Below are 17,909 nucleotides of genomic sequence, written 5' to 3'. Positions count from 1 at the left end.
CAGTCAAGGGTCCGATCTGTCCGCCGCAATGTCGCAGTCCCACAAAAAAAATCGCAGATCGCCACCATTATTCGTTAAAAAAAAAACACCAAAAATGATAAAAATCTTTCCCTTAGTTAGTAAACACAATAACTTTTGCGCAAACCAATCAAAATACGCTTATTGTGTTTTTATTTACCAAACATAGGTAGCAGAAAACAAATTGGCAAAAAATTATAAAAACTTTGATTTTTACATTTTTTTGGGGGGAATTTCATATAAAAAAATTTGAAAAATATTGTTATTCTTTCAAAATTTACGCTCTTTTTTTGTTTATAGCGCAAAAAGTAAAAATCGCACAGGTGATCAAATACCACCAAAAGAAAGCTCTGTTTGTGGGGAAAAAAGGGCGCAAATTTTGTTTTGGTACCGCGTTGCACAACCACGCAATTGTCAGTTAAATTCGCACATTGCCTGAATCGCAAAAAGTGGCCTGGACGTAAGACAGCAAAATCCTCCAGTAGGAAAAGTTGTTAAGCCAGTTTTATATCCATTTACTAACTACATTTTTTTAAGCCTGTAGACTTTAACTTACACATTAGCAATGTGTGGGGAACTGTTTCTTAGCAATGGACATTCTTTTTTTTTTAAACAGTTTTCCGTGCTTATCCGTGAAATGTGAACAGATGTGACTCTGGGCTTGGATCCTAAGAGTCCTGTGGCACATCTGTGCATGCATCGAGGTACCCGGTATATGTGCACGCCATGCATGCGCAAAATTCCCTTGTAGGGAAGCTGAAAACCTTCACTGTCTTTGCACATGACCCACATACACATGAGCTGAGTGGCTCTGCTAGGACCCACAGGCTGGGCTGAGCCTATGGGTGCACCTGCGCAGTGCCATAAGGGCGGTACCCAAGGGTGGGAGACTGAAGTTCTATTATAAAGTGGATCTTGCATCAATGCAAGGTTTGCTTTTAAAATGTTCTATGATGAACAAAAATTTCCATGGCGTAGTTACTTATTTACAGTACATGGCTGTAGGTGTCACGGAAATAAAATCCAGCAAAACTTTATTTTCTGTTTTATTTATTGGAGAAGGGTTAGAACCTTGTGTTTTATTGACATCTGTGCACCCATTGGAGAGATTCATTCTCACTGGTAATCATTGCCACTGGTACAGGAAGTGAGGGTAAATCTAGCAACTGTCCCCAGAATAAGAGTAGAAAGGAACTCACCAATTGGGCTGGGGACACTTGTTCAGATGTCTGCTAATAAAAGTGGAATTTCCCCTCACTTTGTAGAAATCTGATCTCACTTGCTGTTGTGCCACTAGGGCAAGAATTGAGGGGAAATCTTCCTGATAGAAACAGAGACAGGAATAACAACCTGGCAGAGGTTTTAACCCTTCTTCGCTCTTTTTAAAGTACAACAATATTCCCCATTGATGCCCTGATTCGGGTCATAAACTCATGGCGTTCTAATGAACAGCTTAGTTTGAGGCAGCAAATTTCATCAGAAAAAAGCGTAATAAAAATTCACTGACGCCATATGCCATGCTCAAGTGTTTATTTATTTTTTGTTATTTAAGAAATTACATAGAATTCAGTTATTGTTAAATGCCTTTGATTCAGAACAAATGTTAACTGACAGAAATTAAATAATCCTCAATATAATTATTAGGGTTTTTCAACAAGCATTCCCATCTATCTTGGTTTTCTCAGGACTGCCACAATCTGGAAATCTTCCCACACTTGCATCTTTTTAGTTATGATTGGTTTGGGTTGATCATAGTTGAAGAAATAGGATATTATTCCATATCTGACACATTTGACATGGAATAGCTTACATTTATTTTATATTGGTTCATCTATTTGTTATGGATAGGGTTTATTTTGGAATGTATAATTTTAGATTTGGGTTTGGATAGTGAAGAGAAAGAGAGGTCATAATGGACCAGGAAGGCATCGTTAAACAGGTAAAGCCTGTGATCATTAGGATTGTAGGACAGACTTTGCACTCTTTCCTTAAGCTTATCGAAAATCACACTCATCCTCCCTTCTTCATTCGTTTTGGTATCATATGTGTAGAAGATCTCCTCTTGCTTTGTGCTGATGGCTCGAGTAGCATACAAGACCCCACATGCCATGAAAGCATTGCTGACTCCAGGTTTGTACTGGGAGGTGCGCCAGGTCTGCAATACTGCAAGACTGGTATCATTAAGTTTGCTGACGACGATATTTCCACCATTCTCCTCAGTTGCATAAATGACCCAAAGACCCTCTTCATCAGCTGATAAATCAATGTCCTGCCAAGCAGTGTGTGAGTAGGAGAACCGGTTTGTGTATGTGGCACCAGGGAGAGCTGCTCGGGTGATCACATTGTTTGTCTTGTCATATTTACAGATGTTCGGGGTGTTGTAGCAGTTATAGTACAACATGTTGTTGTAAAAGACCATTCCACTACCTTGACCACAATTAGTATATACATTATTAGGTACTGTAAAGGTCTTCTGAAAGGTATTGGTATAGAGTTTCAAATCATTAGATGAAGGGTAGGTGTACAGATTTTCCATAAGCCCTCCATCTGTTCTTAGAAGAGCAAGCCACTGGAGATTCTGATCGGCTCCTAGTAATGCATCTCTCCCCCATCCTCCAAATTTATAGTTTTGTCCCATCCCATTGAGTTGGACAATAAATGGTTCGCTGATGTTGTTGATTTGTCCATGTTCACAAGTACCTGAAAATAGTAATAGATAGATATACATGTTTTAACGCTAAAACAAAATATAACTGCAGTAAAATGCAACATCTAGGTAATCCATGACTTTGCTAAGAACACTTTTTTATGTCAAGCATTGCCAGCTACATTTGAAAAGGAATGTCTTCTGTGGCTTAAGCCAGCCATAGACCATTTGAATCTCCATCAGTTCAGCAGGGACCGGCGGAGATTTGAACCATGTATGGGCAGGCTGATTGTACCCAAGTTGTTCAACTTGGGTACAACCAGCATGTCAGTTTTTTTAATGCAGCGGTTTTAGCAGTTAGCAATAATCATTGTGTGTTCTCTTGGACAGGATGTCTCCCCGCACTACCCCCCCCCCCCACCCCCTGCTGTGAGAACACAATAGCTTCACGGGAGGGACACCCACCATCAACACAGTCAGTGAATCAAGCAATTTTCTTTCCTTTCCAACCCATAGTTGCAAGAAAGAAAATTGCACCGTCTATGACCAGCTTTAAACTATATTTAGGTTAATCAATTAACCTACACTGCTAGGATTCCTCCAGCTATCCTACAAGCTAAAACCCTGGTTTTAATCACTCTTCCCACTGTCCACACACCCACAAACCAGACACACCACAAACCAAAGCTTGCCACCACTCATCAGTTTGTCCACAGGCTGGTCTGCTAGGCAACCACACATGCACAGATTTAGACCTGGCAGATCTACAACTTTACAATCTGCAAGCAATCTGCCAACACACAGTGCATCTGCAAACAGATTGTCAATAAACTTAGAACAGAGCACATAGACACTAAAGCCCCGTACACACGTACCGAATGTCGGCCGAACAATCGGCAGTCTTTTGTCCGGTGCTGTCCTGTCGGTTGAAAAGTGCTAAAGACAGCACACGAATGTTGTCGGCCATCAACAGCCGACTGCAGAAGTGATGTCATGTGATGGTTAACTTTCCGTGTCTTTTTTTTTCTCTGAGTATGCCCAGTCTTGCTAATCTGCTGTTTGTCGGCCGAATTCTGTACTGACTTGCGAACAATCGGCCGTTCTGGTGACGGCCAACAAAAATTTTATAGCCTGCACACCCGATTCTGTTCGGCCGAAAAGTCGCTGTCGGTTGTCGGAAGCATCATACTAACAAGCCGACAATCGGCCGATCGTTCGGCGGCCGAATATTTACGGCCGACAATCGCTACATGTGTACGGGCCTTTAGGAGTTGATTTACTAAAGGCAAATTGACTGTGCACTTTGCAAAGTGCAGTTGCTCTATAGCTTAGTAAATGAGCAGAAACTCTGCTAACTTCCATCAACCAATCATGTACAAGCAAAAATTCATTTTTTATTTATTTTTTCCTTTTCACCTGATTGGGTATTCTTTGCAAAGTGAAGCTTTATGTTATTTACTAAGCTCTAGAGCAAATGCACAGAGGTCGGTTTACTTAACCTTCCTGGCGGTATTCCCGAGTTTGGCTCGGGTGGGATTTCACTGCCATAAGCGGTAACCCCCGAGCCACACTCGGGGTACCGCCAGGGAGCATCGCTGGATCCTGGTATAGGTTACTTACCTTGTCCCCGGGATCCAGCGATGTGTCCCTGCAGCATACGGCGGCTGGATCTTCCGCCCGATGCTTGTGAGCCCCGGCTTCCATCTCCTGCGACGTGACACTCGCAGGGGGGTGGAACCGGTGGCAAATTTGAAAAGTAAAAAACACAAACACACTGATTTCATTACTAAATACAATAAATTGATATTAGTTTGCCCCCCAGTGCCCTTTCCTGCAGTTTTACTGTAATATATATATATATATATATATATATATATATATATATATGTATATGTATGTATATATATATGTGTATATATATACTTTAACTTACTTATAGTTATTTATTATATTATAATTTTTGATTTTGTGTTTCAAACTTTATCATACCCGAGATGTTATAAAGAAGAACGCACAGTAAAAAAAAATCATATGTAAATAGTTGGTTTGGGCTGCTCGTCCTTAAGAATTACTAGAAAAATAATTGTACCGCTTTCAGCACCTAAAATCAGAAAGAGTCATACCGCCAGGGAGGTTAAGGCAAGTAGACCATGCACTTTGAAAAGTGCAGTTGCACTCTGCAAATGCGCTTGGTATAGCGCTTAGTAAATGAGGTAAAGCTTCACTTTGCAAAGAATACCCAATCACGTGCAAGGAAAATTAAAAAAAAAAAAAAAGCATTTTTGCTTGCACATGATTGGATGATGGAAGTCAGCAGAGCTTCTGCTCATTTACTAAGCTCTGGAGCAACTGCACTTGCAGAGTGCACAGTCTATTTTTCCTTTAGTAAATCAACCCCTAAAATGCAACAATCTCTCCAGGCCTAGCTCAGCACACAGAAGTCCTGTATTATTATATATCTTAATATCCCAAAATATAAAAAAAAAACAATATACAAAGAAACATAATTACAGAAAAGGTGAGAAATCTACGTCTACTGTACATGGAAGGGATCATTTTATTGGCATCTAGGTGCCTAGAAGCTTGCTCTGTCCTTTTCAAATGCTAATTGGGGAACATATGTCTGTGACTGATTAAGGGAATACTGTATCTCTAATAACACAGAATGAAACAATATCTACAAACACCACTACTTGATCGCATCTTAGCTACTGGCAAAACTGCCCTACTGTTACGTTTATGTTATATCCACATTAACACTTATCTTATGCTACAGGGAAAAAGTACTTATACAGCACTCCCCCCCCCCCCTCCTGCAAAGGCTAAATGCTAGTTTTTGCTTAGGGTGAAGGGAAAAGGGGTTTACTTACCTAATCCCTAACTTCCACAGGCTCCCTTCATGATATGCAACTTGCCAAAGCCTCTTTTCTAAGGCTCTCCATGCTGGCCATTGCATGCTGATATCATTAAGTACAATGCGGGACCTTGCAAGCAGTGAGAGACCACTCACAAACTGGAGCGTCAGAGAAAGGAAGTCATTGCCAGCTGCTGGAGGAGTGAGGTATAAGGTAAGGAAAAGTCCCTTTTATGGGTACCCAGGGCAAAAATTAGCATTTAACTCTTGTAGATCAGCGGGGAGCTCCACTGCAGGGGTATTTTATTTCCGGAGTTCAGCTTTAAGGTAACCATTGTTTGTTTGGTGCATCTTTTTGTTAAATGATCCATCTAGGATGGGGGGTGGAGAAAAATAATCATAACAGAAATGCATGGATGGAAATGGAGGAGAGTACTCAAAAACAAAAGGAGAACAAGGGAAGGAGAATGGGCATGAATTACCGTAGAGGAGGAAAGAAAGTGGGCACAGATGAAAGAGGAAGACTATTCACAGTAGAAGAAAGGAACAATGAGTGTTAAACTGGCCACAGATGGATGAAATTTGGTCAGTTCACTAGGGGCTGTGCAAGTTTGTATCCATCTATGGCAATTCCTGCTCATGAGAAGTCAATCTAATGATCGGCTTCTCACAAAACGGCATGTTAGAAAAATGTTTCTGATCAGTGTCTTCTGACACTGGAGGGGTGCCCGCTTTTAGAAGACAATAATGCAATGTGGAGGATTCCTCCATCCAACTTGCTTGTGAAGATTGGGGAATCCATTCATTTTTTTTTTCGATCAGCTCACTGGCTAATCGAAAAAAATGATTCTTGTATAATTAACCACTTACCCACTGGGCCCTTATACCCCCTTCCTAACCAGGCCAATTTTCAGCTTTCGTTGCTCTCACATTGTAAATGAAAATTACTCAGTCATGCAACACTGTACCCATATGACATTTTTGTCCTTTTTTTCCACACAAATAGAGCTTTCTTTTGGTGGCATTTAATCATCACTGGGTTTTTTATTTTTTTGCACTATAAAAAATGCATTTCTTCATTTCGGTTATGCAAATTAGTAATTTTTCTTCATACATTTTGGCCAAAAGTTATACTGCTACATATCTTTGGTAAAAATAACCCAAATAATTATATATTTGGTCTTTGTGAAGGTTATAGAGTCTACAAGCTATGGTGCCAATCATTGAAAATTGATCACACCTGATGTACTGATGGCCTATCTCAATTCTTAAGACACTAACGAGCCAGCAAAGTACAAATACCCCCCAAATGACCCCTTTTTGAAAAGCAGACATTCCAAGGTATTTAGTAAGAGGCATGGTGAGTTTTTTGAAGTTGTAATTTTTTTTCCCACGATTCTTTGCAATATGAAGATTTTTTTTCCCACAAAATAGTCATATTACCAAGTTATTTCTCACACACTGTATAGGCATACTTGCAACTACACCCCAAAATACATTCTGCTACTCATCCTGAATATGGCGATACCACATGTGAGACTTTCACAGCTTGGCCACACACAGAGGTAGCACCTCCAGGAGTTCTAGGAATCGCCCACAAAATTACTCCATTTTGGAAAGCAAACACCCCAACACACAATCTTGGAGGCATTATGAGACTTTTGAAAATGTCATTTTTTTCCCCACAAGTTTTTGGAAGATGTGGAAAGAATATGAAAAATATATATTATATATATATATATATATATATATATATATATATATATATATTTTTTACACAAAGTTGTCCATTTATAAGATATTTCTAACAGCATGTACATAGCAAACATTACACCCCAAAATACCTTCTTCTACTCCTCTTGAGTTTAGCGATACCACATATGTGGGACTTTTACACAGCCTGGCCACATACAGAGGCCCAACATTCAGGGCGAACCATCAGGTGCTCTAGGGACATAAAATTATAAATCTAATTTCCTGACTACCCATTAAAATGTTGTGAGGCACTGTAGGGTACTGATAAGCACTGTAGTGACCCTGATGCGGCATGCATGAGCACTGATGTGGCACAGATGAGGCACAGATGAGCACTGATGTGGCATGCATGTGGAACAAATGAGCACTGATATGGCATGGATGTGGCACAGATGAGCACTGATGGGGCATTGATGTGGCACGGATGAGCACTGATGTGACATGCATGTGGCACAGATGAGCACTGATGTGGTATGGATGTGGCACGGATGGGCACTGATGTGGCATGGATGTGGCACGGATGAGCACTGATGTGGCATGGGTGTGGCATAGATTGTGGCATGGATTGAGCAGTGATGTGGCTTGGATGAGGCACAGATGAGCACTGATGTGGCATGCATGTGGCACGGATGAGCACTGATGTTGCATGGATGTGCCACAGATTCGCACTGATGTGACACAGATGAGCACCAATGTGGCATGGATCTGGCATGGATGAGCACTAATGTGGCATGGATTAGCACTGATTTGGCATGGATGAGCACTGAAGTGGCATGGATGAGCACTGATGTGGCATGGATGTGGCATGGATGAGCACTGATGTGGCATGGATTAGCACTGATTTGGCATGGATGAGCACTGAAGTGGCATGGATGAGCACTGATGTGGCATGGATGTGGCATGGATGAGCACTGATGTGGCATGGATGTGCTATGGAGGAGCACTAATGTGGCAAGGATGAGCACTGATTTGGCATGGATGAGCACTGATGTGGCATGGATGTGGCATGGATGAGCACTGATGGGGCTTGGATAAGCATTGATGTGGCATGGATGAGGCGCGGATGAGCACTGATGAGGCACGGATGTGCACTGATGTGGCATAGATGGGCACGTATGAGGCATGGGTGGGCATGGATGAGGTATGGGTGGGCATGGATGAGACATGGATGTGGCGTGAATGGGCATGGATGAGGCACAAATGAGGCACTGATGGGCATGAATGAGGCACAGATGAGGCACAAATGGGCATTAATTAGGCATGGATGAGGTACATATGAGGCACAGATGGGCATGAATGAGGCACAAATAAAGTACAGATGGGCATGAATGAGGTATGGATGAGGCACAGATGGGCATGAATGAGGCATAGATGGGCATGAATGAGGCATGGATGGGTATGAATGAGGCAAGGATGAGGCACAGATGGACATGAATGAGGCATTAATGAGGCACGGGTGAGGCAGGGGTGAGCACTGCTGCAGTTTCCCTCCTCTCTTCGCATGCTGTACCAATCAGTTTGTTCAGTGTGTGAGATAGCTGAAGCGGACTTGCGCTGGTCTGTTGACAACTGATCGTTCCATCCTTGAACGGAGCGATCACGTGATAAAGGGCTGCTGTCATTGGCCCTTTTCCACGATCCATGATGCACCAGGTCCAGTGAACCCGGCGAGCATGGACATCTCTGTGTGCATGCCCCAGGGGGTGCACGAGAAGCCCGATTTTTTGGAGGATGTCATTCTACGTTCTCCCAGAATAAGCTATCAGCGCTGTAGCCGTCATTCAGCTATGACCCGGTCGGCAATTGGTAACTTAAAGAACATGCAGCCAGCAGTACGGATCCAGGGGAAAGAACCACCACAGAGCAGAGAGGGCAGTGGTTTTGATGACTTATGTTTCCTAAGGACACAAAGCTCCTAAGGTGCAAAAACCTTCCAACAACATAGACAGGAAACAGAATGTGAGAGCAGCATAGGCAGATCCTGATACCACATTAATCTTAAGGGAGAACCACATTTAAGGCAAGTTTTCTAACCTACACAGTTGTGCTCTCCCAGAGAACTACCATAGACATTATTCTCTGGTTTTCTATTGTATCCTGACCTGACCTCACCTAAAAGTCATTTTGTGTTTATAACAATTAGGCAGGTGTAAAACCGTTGTGTCTATTACACACTATCAGTTTTTTTTTTGGTCAATCCAGAGGTCAGAAGGAAAAAAAACTGAGGAGCTCCAGAGGAGCCACTGTACTATCAGAACTATCAGACAATAGTACAGCCATCTCCCCGCTGCGCTATTGCGTTCGGATGCCGATCGGCAGATTTTTTTCAGCCTTGCCCCTTCAACAGACGCCGGCTATGCACATGAGATGAATGTCGGCTGGTTTCTCTTGAACCGTCCGATACCATCCGGTATTTGGCCCATATGTACGGGGCTTTAGACTGAGGTACTGTACATGTCATAAAGGAAACACAAGGTCAGTCATTTCTAAAAATTCTAGTTGCCTGGCTGTTATGTTCGCCCACTTTAATCAATTTAAGTATATGACCCAGTACAAGTATTCAGATCAAAAAAATCACTACTCTATCTTTATACTTGTTGCAGGACTGTAACTCAAAAAATTAAAGCCAGAGCTTTAGCATGTCAACCAGGTACCTAGACTTTTTTTTTTTTTTTTTTTTTTTTTTAGATGGATAAAACTGCAAAGGCAGCTTCCAAATTTACCTCATGACAGATTTAGCACCCTCTTAGTGTAGTGTAGGCTGCTAGGTAAATTTAGGTGGCTCCTCTGTAATCAGAGGAGCAGGGGTTGATTATTTAAGGCTGCTCAGTGTTTCACAGGCTGGTGCTCTAATTACTTTCCCCTGTATTCTAGAGGATTCTAACTTTATAGTGGGAGAAAGAAAAGAGTGGGCAGTCTGAATATTTATGGAACTCCAGCCAATTCCTGGGGAGACGTGCCCAGTAGGATGTTGGAGAGCCCATAAATAGTCTAAGGCCTGAGGCAGCAGGTGCAGAGTTCCTGGGTCAAGTCCTGGTGGAGGAGACCACTGTGCAGGGGCTCTGCCCCTGGGGCAGAATACTAGCCAAGTTTACCCACGGATCTTTAGGGGGTGCGCTACATGGTTTTTTTTCAAGTGCATCAAAAATGCAAACAAAAAATGTAAGCAGGGGCCCATGATTGCTTGAAAGCAGGGTCTAGCAAACATACCTGAACTTTGGAGAAATCACCAAACTGACTCAGTTGACACTGCATTTGCTTGTCAAGATTTGAAACAGATTTAACAAGACCGATATAATCTAGGAATTGGTATGAGAGGAGTATACAGATTTTCTATTTGACAAATGATTTCAAAGTAAGAGGCAACTTTAAAGCAGCGTATTAGATTTACTCACATATACAGGTGCCGGAGAAGTGCTTCTGTCGTAGGGGTAGCCATACTGTGGTTAAATGTTGTTATAGCCAAGTGACCTGTGACCTGTGGCTATCGGTAAGAGCCTGCTCCAGAAAGCAGTGCAGAGTAACACCCTGAAAGGGAAACCTGCTCTATGCCTTTTCATCTGGAACCTCTCCCTACACTACTCCTATATTATAGACCCAATAGAGGACAACCTTCCTCAATAGGCTCTGACTAGCCAGGAGGAACGGCGCAGTGCTACCTTCAGGCTGTAAGATAAACTGTAACCTACAACTATCTGTCAATATTTTGTATATTGTTTTAAAAAGTTAAATATTAATCATTGCATATAGTAGGGATGCCTCTGGTCACCGCTGCTGCTCTATCTGAAGCAGAAAGCCAGCTAGGAAATGTCTGTATACAGAACAGAAGGCTGCAGTTCCCAGGTGCAGGGCCGGTGCTTCCACTAGACAAACTAGGCAGCCGCCTAGGGCGCATTGCATCCTAGGGGCGCAGTCATGAGTCGGCACTCTCTGTCCATCATGAATGATCCTTGTGAGCTGAGGGGAGGGGGCCGCAGTGGGGGAGGAAGAATGGACAGAGGAAGATGCCAGGTGTCTGGGGCAGTGGCTTAACTACCAGGCCCTGGCTTTCCACCACTGTTGGGGGGGGGGCAAGAAGCAGGAAGGGAGCCCACAGGAGTGCTGCCTGCATGATGATCCTCTTTGGCTGGAGCTGAGCGGCCTAAACCCTGGGCAGGAAGTGACTCTCTGCACTGAGCTGGTGGGCAGCCGTTCATTTCCCTGGGTCGGTATTAAGCAGGGAGCGGAGAAAGGCTGAACCTGAGCCGGAGCTCGGCACTGGAGGGCGGAACCTTTACTGGGGCAGAAACGACGAGGCACCGGAATGGTCTGAGGAGGTTGGGGATTAGGGATGTGCTGAGCTCTCTGACTGCTGCTTCTCCCTCCACCAGGAGCCGGTTGGAGCTGTGGTGAGCACTGTGGTCCAGGAGAGGAGTATCCTGGGAGAAGGAATAAGCAAGATCATGGTGAAGGAGGGCAGAGTGCGGGCCACTCTCTTCATACCGCCCAGTGAGTGTCCCCAGAACAGGGGATCAGGGTCCCTGGGTGTGACATGGAGGTTCCCTGGTGTGAAAGGGAATCAGGGTCACCAGGTGTGCCATGGGGGATAGGGGTCACCGGGTGTAACAGGGTTTCGGAGTCACCAGGTGTGCCATGAGGAATTGGGGTCCCTGGGTGTGCCATGGGGGATTGAGGTCCCCAGGTGTGACATGGAGGAACATCAAGGTCCCCAGGTGTGACATGGAAAAACATCAGGGTCTCCGGGTATGACATGGAGGAACATCAGGTGCCCCTGGTGTGACATGGACGATCATTGGGGTCCCTTGGTGTGGCATAGAGGGACATTAGGGTCCCCAGGTGTGACATGGAGAAATATGGGGGTCACTGGGTATGACAGCATAACATAGAGGAGCCATCAGATCAGGGTCACTGGGTATGACATAGAGGAGTTTTTAACCCCTTCCCTTTTAAATTTTATTTTTTTGGGGGCTGGAGCAAGTAGCTTGTCTTGCCTAGGGCGTAAAATAGTCTAGCACCGGCCCTGCCCAGGTGATGCCATCACGTTCGATGCTGTGGACCAAGAGCGCTCCAGCCCTCTGTTACAGTATCCAGACATCTCCTAGCTAGCTTCCTGGTGCGGATAGAACAGCAGCGTTGACCAGCGGCGCCCCTACTACATGCGGTGACCTATTGTTGGTGGTGTTTGGATGTGCCTTTATAACTTGTTCTCATGTGAGTTACTTTTTAAGCAGTACATTTTATAAAGTGTGTATACTTAGAGGCACTTCTCTCTCTTATCTTTTTTTACATGTATTTAAGCCAGCTTCTTCTCCCTGTATGAAGCCTGCAACCTTAGTGAATGGACAATCTCTTTTTTATGTACTGTACCTAACCCATGAATGGACTTTATAGTTATTATTGGGACTATACTATCAAACATTTAGTGATTTATTCTTATTTCCAGAAGTGTTCATTCTTTTTGCGCCTTTTTCCACATATTAGACAGTACAGTTACAATACAAATCAATACAAGAGTAATCAGAGGGCCCTGCTTCTTAGAGCTTAGAGTCTAAATAACTTGCATTCACTGAAATTCAGTCTTTCTTCTAACCTACCAATATCTGGTGAGGGAAGGGAAGGATATCCTGGTTTTGTATGGTTCTTCTCACAATCCTCCAGACGTTTCTTCAGAGCCACAATCTCCCGTCTAATCACCAGCACGTTGTTCTTATCATAGATTTCCAACTGGTTCACTATGATGGAAATGTTTCGGATCTACAAAGAAAATACAAACAAATTGGTAGAACAATTCTAAAGTTGAACATTGTACTTGTGATTGCATTTAGAATGGACCTGACCCCACCTTGCTCACCGAAGTGATGCATTGAATTGTCTCTTATGTAATGCTGTCCACACACTGATCAAAGATTGTTCAGTTCAGCAAGGATCGGCTGAATTCCGATTAGTGTGTGGCTGTCCCTGCTCAACAGAAGTCAATTGTTTGATTGAATTCTGTCGAAGGAACATGCTGGAAAACTTTTGCCCATTAGCAGCTGCAGCCTCTGATTGGTGTATTCGGGGGCAGATCTCCCTGTTACACCACAATGTCCTGGTGGGGGGACTCCTCCATCCATGTTGTTTGGGCGGATGGAAAAATATGGCTGGATAAAAAAAAATAAATAAATAACTTTGTATACTCAGCTTAAGTTTTGAGTTGCATTTGGTGGATTACATCATGCATAGTAAGATCATCTTATGACTAACAGTTATTAAAGGGTAACAGTGGCTTGTGGCAAGATTAGGGAGGGGGATCTTGCTGCCAGTGTCCTCTATTCATATATAAAGCCAGAGAGGGATCATTCTATATCCATCCAAAACTAAATTCATCTAATGCTTAAAGCTGAACTCCATGCAAAAAAAAAAAAAAAAGAAAAGAAACTAAGCAACGAGACACCAATATGGACAGAAAGCTGTGGGTTTTATGAATGTGTGGCCAGGTATCAGGGAATCAGCATACCTTTCATGCCTTAATGATCTGTTTCCCCTTGATATTTTAGCTGGAATGCCACACTCCAATACAGGTCTTCTTGGTGCTAGTCCAGTCTATGCCTCCTCCCTTTCTCCTTTACATCATTGCCCACTTCTTTCTGTTGCGGGTCTCAAAGTCATTGGTGTAGAGTGTGACCTATCCCCTGCACTCAGCCAGCACCTGCTGTATTTATTATTTAAAGCCCAACCCAGGAAAAAAAATCTCTTATTCCCACCCCCATTCCCTCTAACCTATCCTTGCCAGTTATTTATTTTTCCTTACCTGTTGAAGCCTGTGATACTCATCTGAATTCCCCATCCAAGTCCCTCACTGACGCTGTTTCCACCCGTGGACCCACTAGTCTAGAGCCGTATGTTAGGTTTCTTTCATACCCTTCATACCCTTCAGTCCCATGTCAGCACACCTCTGATTGTGAGAGAGCCCATCGTTTGTCCAGCCAATGGGAATTATGCATGTCATGTCACATAGACACCCAAACTCATCCAGGCATCAAATAGAACAGAGAAGTACCCTTACATGATGATCATGTAAGGTAAGTAATAACTGGAATTTTTTTTTTTTTTTAGCACAAAGTTCAGGGGAGGGGTGGGAGGGTGTTTTAAATGTATCTCTGATTTGGGCTTTCGAATGGGCGTGTGACTCTTATCTTGATTTTTTTGCAAAGGGAGCTCAGACAGCGATGAAAAAATGACAGATGATCTAACCCTTTCCTGCTACAGTGCCTTGAAAAAATATTCACACCCCTTCAAATTTCCAACATTTTGTCATGTTACAACCAAACATGTGTAGCACCCTACAAGGTAGGTGCTAGGTAAAGTATAGTGGGCCTTGGCTGCCTGACAGAAGGGCCATGATTTTCAGCTAGGCTGTCATGTCTCCCAGGTGTGGCTGCTGAGAGGGGAGTCTCCCCACTGGCTCCATGAGAGGATTCTCATTGGGCAGTGGAGGAAACCCAATCAGAGGAACATTAAGGCCTGTATCTACCCCAGAAGGAAGATTCTGCCACAGAGGATTCTGGGAGTGGGTATAAGTTTGAGGGGAGCGCATGACACAGCATCTTTGGTGGGAAGCAGAGTCCCAGGAGGGAGAGTACGGCTGTCTGTCCTCCTGTCAGAAGGATCGGGTGTCTCGGGTGGCTTGCCTGAGAGTACAGAGAGAGAGCTGAGCTAAGCTGCAGAGAGGATCCGGTGTGCCGAGGACCAGTGGAGAAAGAGGGGTTCAGTTCTAGGAAAGCATTCCAAGTTCATGAGTACTGTGAACTACCTCTAGGGGTCTTCCCAGCTTAAAGGGGACCACTCCAGTAAAGGTCCCTGGGATCCAGGAGCTAGCTAGCGGTAAAGGGGGTGTCTAGTGAAAGGACCCTGAAGTGTCAGAGGGGGTGCCTAGTGAATGGACCCTGAAGTGTCAGAGGGGGTGCCTAGTGAGAGGACCCTGAAGTGTCAGAGGGGGTGCCTAGTAAGAGGACCCTGAAGTGTAAAGGGGGCGCTAGCGGTTGGGCCCTGAAGAGTTAAGTGTACAGCGTGCAGTGTACAGTGTTGAGTTGCAGCAGCACAGGCAGTTACAAGTAGCTACCTCAGTCAGTGAAGGGCTGGAGGGAGCTGTTCACTGGACTTTTGAGCTAAATTGAGTGTCAAGAGTCAAGTGTATTACAGTCCTGGGTCTTCTGAGTTAACCAGAGTGTTAAAGTCGAAGTTCTAGCACAGTTCAGCAAAACAGTATCTATAAGCGCCAGGAAGCCTTGGTCGGCATTCAGCTGGCGTCAAGACAGCGCTAACAGGCATTTTTCTGTAAGGAGTCCCAGTTAAACCTAGTTGAGACAGAGGAGTATCCCACTCATTCCCTTCTCCAATCCCCATTACAAAATAAACAAAACAAACCAAAGATGCCGGAATGGTCATTGTCTCCAATCTCACACTGGGGAATTCAACTTAAATGTGTTAGAAGAGTTACCGGTAACAATGGCAGACCCATATCAGGCCCAATGCCTGGAAAATCTGCTACACATGTAAATGTATTTTATTGGGATTTTATGTGATAGACCAACACAAAGTGGCACATAATTGTGAAGTGGAAGAATTATGATCAATGGTTTTCAATTCTTTTTTTAAAAAAATATATGTGAAAAGCATGGCGTGCATTTGTATTTAGTCCCCCTGAGTCAATACTTTGTAGAACCACCTTTTGCTGCAATTACAGCTGCACTTGTTTTTGGGTATATCAGATTTGTACATCTAGAGAGTGACATTTTTGCCTATTCTTTGCAAAATAGCTCAAGCTCTGTCAGATTGGATGGAGAGCGTCTGTCTTGCCACAGATTCTCAAGTGGATTTAGGTCTGGAGTTTGACTGGGCCATTCTAACACAAGAATATGCTTTGATATAAGCCATTCCATTGTAGCACTGGCTGTATGTTTAGGGTGGTTGTCCTGCTGGAAGGTGAACCTCCTCCCCAGTCTCAAGTCTTTTGCAGACTCTAACAGGTTTTCTTCTGCTCTGTATTTGTAACAGGTTTTCTTCTGCTCTCCATCTTCCCATCAACTTTGACCAGCTTCCCTGTCTCTGCTGAAGAAAAGCGTCTCCACAACATGATGCTGCCACCACCATGTTTCACGGTAGGGATGGTGTGTTCAGTGTGATGTGCAGTGTTCGTTTTCTGCCACTCATAGCTTTTTGCTTTTAGGCCAAAAAGTAAAATTTTGGTTTTATCTGACCATAGCACCTTCTTCCACATGTTTGCTGTGTCCCCCACATGGCTTCTTGCAAACTGCAAACGGGACTTCTTATGGCTTTCTTTCAACAATGGCTTTCTTCTTGCTTCTCTTCCATAAAGGCGAGATTTGTGGAGTGCTGTCCTGTGGACAGATTCTCCCACCTGAGCTATTGATCTCTGCAGCTCCTCCAGAGTTACCATAGGCCTCTTGGTTGCTTCTCTGATTAATGCTCTCCTTGCCTGGCCAATCAGTTTAGGTGGACAGCCATGTCTTGGTAGGTTTGCAGGTGTGCCATACTCTTTCCATTTTTGGATGATGGATTGAACAGTGCTCCGATGTTCAATGCTTGAGATTTTTTTTATAACCTAACAACTTTAACCTTGACCTGTCTGTTGTGTTCCTTGGCCTTCATGATGCGGTTTGTTCAATAAGGTTCTCTAACAAACCTCTGAGGGCTTCACAGAACAGCTGTATTTATACTGAGAATAAATTACACACAGGTGGACTCTATTTACTAATTAGGTGACTTATAAAGGCAATTGGTTCCACTAGATTTTAGTTTGGGGTATCACAGTAAAGGGGGCTGAATACAATTGCGCGCCACACTTTTAACATATTAATTTTTAAAAAAAGTTTGAAAACCATTGATCATAATCCTTCCACTTCACAATTATGTGCCAGTTTGTATCGGTCTATCACATAAAATCCCAATAAAATACATTTATGTTTTTGGTAACATGACAAAATGTGGAACATTTCAAGGGGTATGAATACTTTTTCAAGTCACTTTATATCCAAAAAGGGGTTTCACGTTAAAACGTACATTTAAAAACTGCACCTAAAAAAATAACACCCACATTAACAAAGTACATATTTTTTTTATTTTTTTCATTCATGTTTTTATCACTCAAATTTCCTTTGTTAAAAGTTAAAAAAACAAACAAAATACATGGTTATAAAGTTTGCATTTCACAGAAATTAGACAGGTAGTGCTAATATTAGTAAATAGAATAAGTTAAGACAGATAAAGAAATGTTTTTGAAAATGATCATATTTGGAGGACCAAATTATTCAACATATGATATAAATCATAGTAACCTTGTTAGAATAGTGTGCAAGGAAATATGATGGTAATGGGGAAGGGGCATTTATACTTTTTTATGGTATTTCATATGAACCCGTCATATGAATGGGAAAAAATGCAGCTTTTTTTTTAAGGATGGATATCTATTTTCAGTGGCGCAAAGTCAAGCACCTAGGTGAGAAGGATCCCCCTCCCCCATCTGAAGCTTCCTGAGACAGCCACATCATGCACCCCAGGTGTCTATGGGCCTATGTAGAACACATTGTGCATACAAAATGCACGTGATCAGAAGGACCCGGAAAATACATCTGG

At 43.2% G+C, this 17,909-nt stretch overlaps 1 protein-coding gene across 1 annotated transcript in view; it reads right to left on the bottom strand.

Annotated features, from left to right (window-relative positions):
- Positions 1-1,835: 1,835 nt before the first annotated feature.
- Positions 1,836-17,909, bottom strand: part of LOC309559632 (olfactomedin-4-like) — a 30,596-nt gene continuing 14,522 nt past the window's right edge. The window contains exons 4-5 of the mRNA XM_082262969.1: positions 12,869-13,028; positions 1,836-2,718 (exon numbers count right to left, since the gene is read on the bottom strand). Of these exons, the coding sequence (XP_082119095.1) occupies positions 1,850-2,718; positions 12,869-13,028 (1,029 nt within the window). The 3' untranslated portion in view covers positions 1,836-1,849. The remainder of the gene's footprint in view (positions 2,719-12,868; positions 13,029-17,909) is intronic.

The sequence above is a fragment of the Pelophylax lessonae genome (genome assembly GCF_965119305.1).
Source record: "Pelophylax lessonae genome assembly, chromosome: 7".
Classification (NCBI taxonomy): Eukaryota; Metazoa; Chordata; class Amphibia; order Anura; family Ranidae; genus Pelophylax; species Pelophylax lessonae.
Note: the sequence above shows the minus strand (reverse complement) of the source record. Positions and strands in the feature narration are given on the sequence as shown.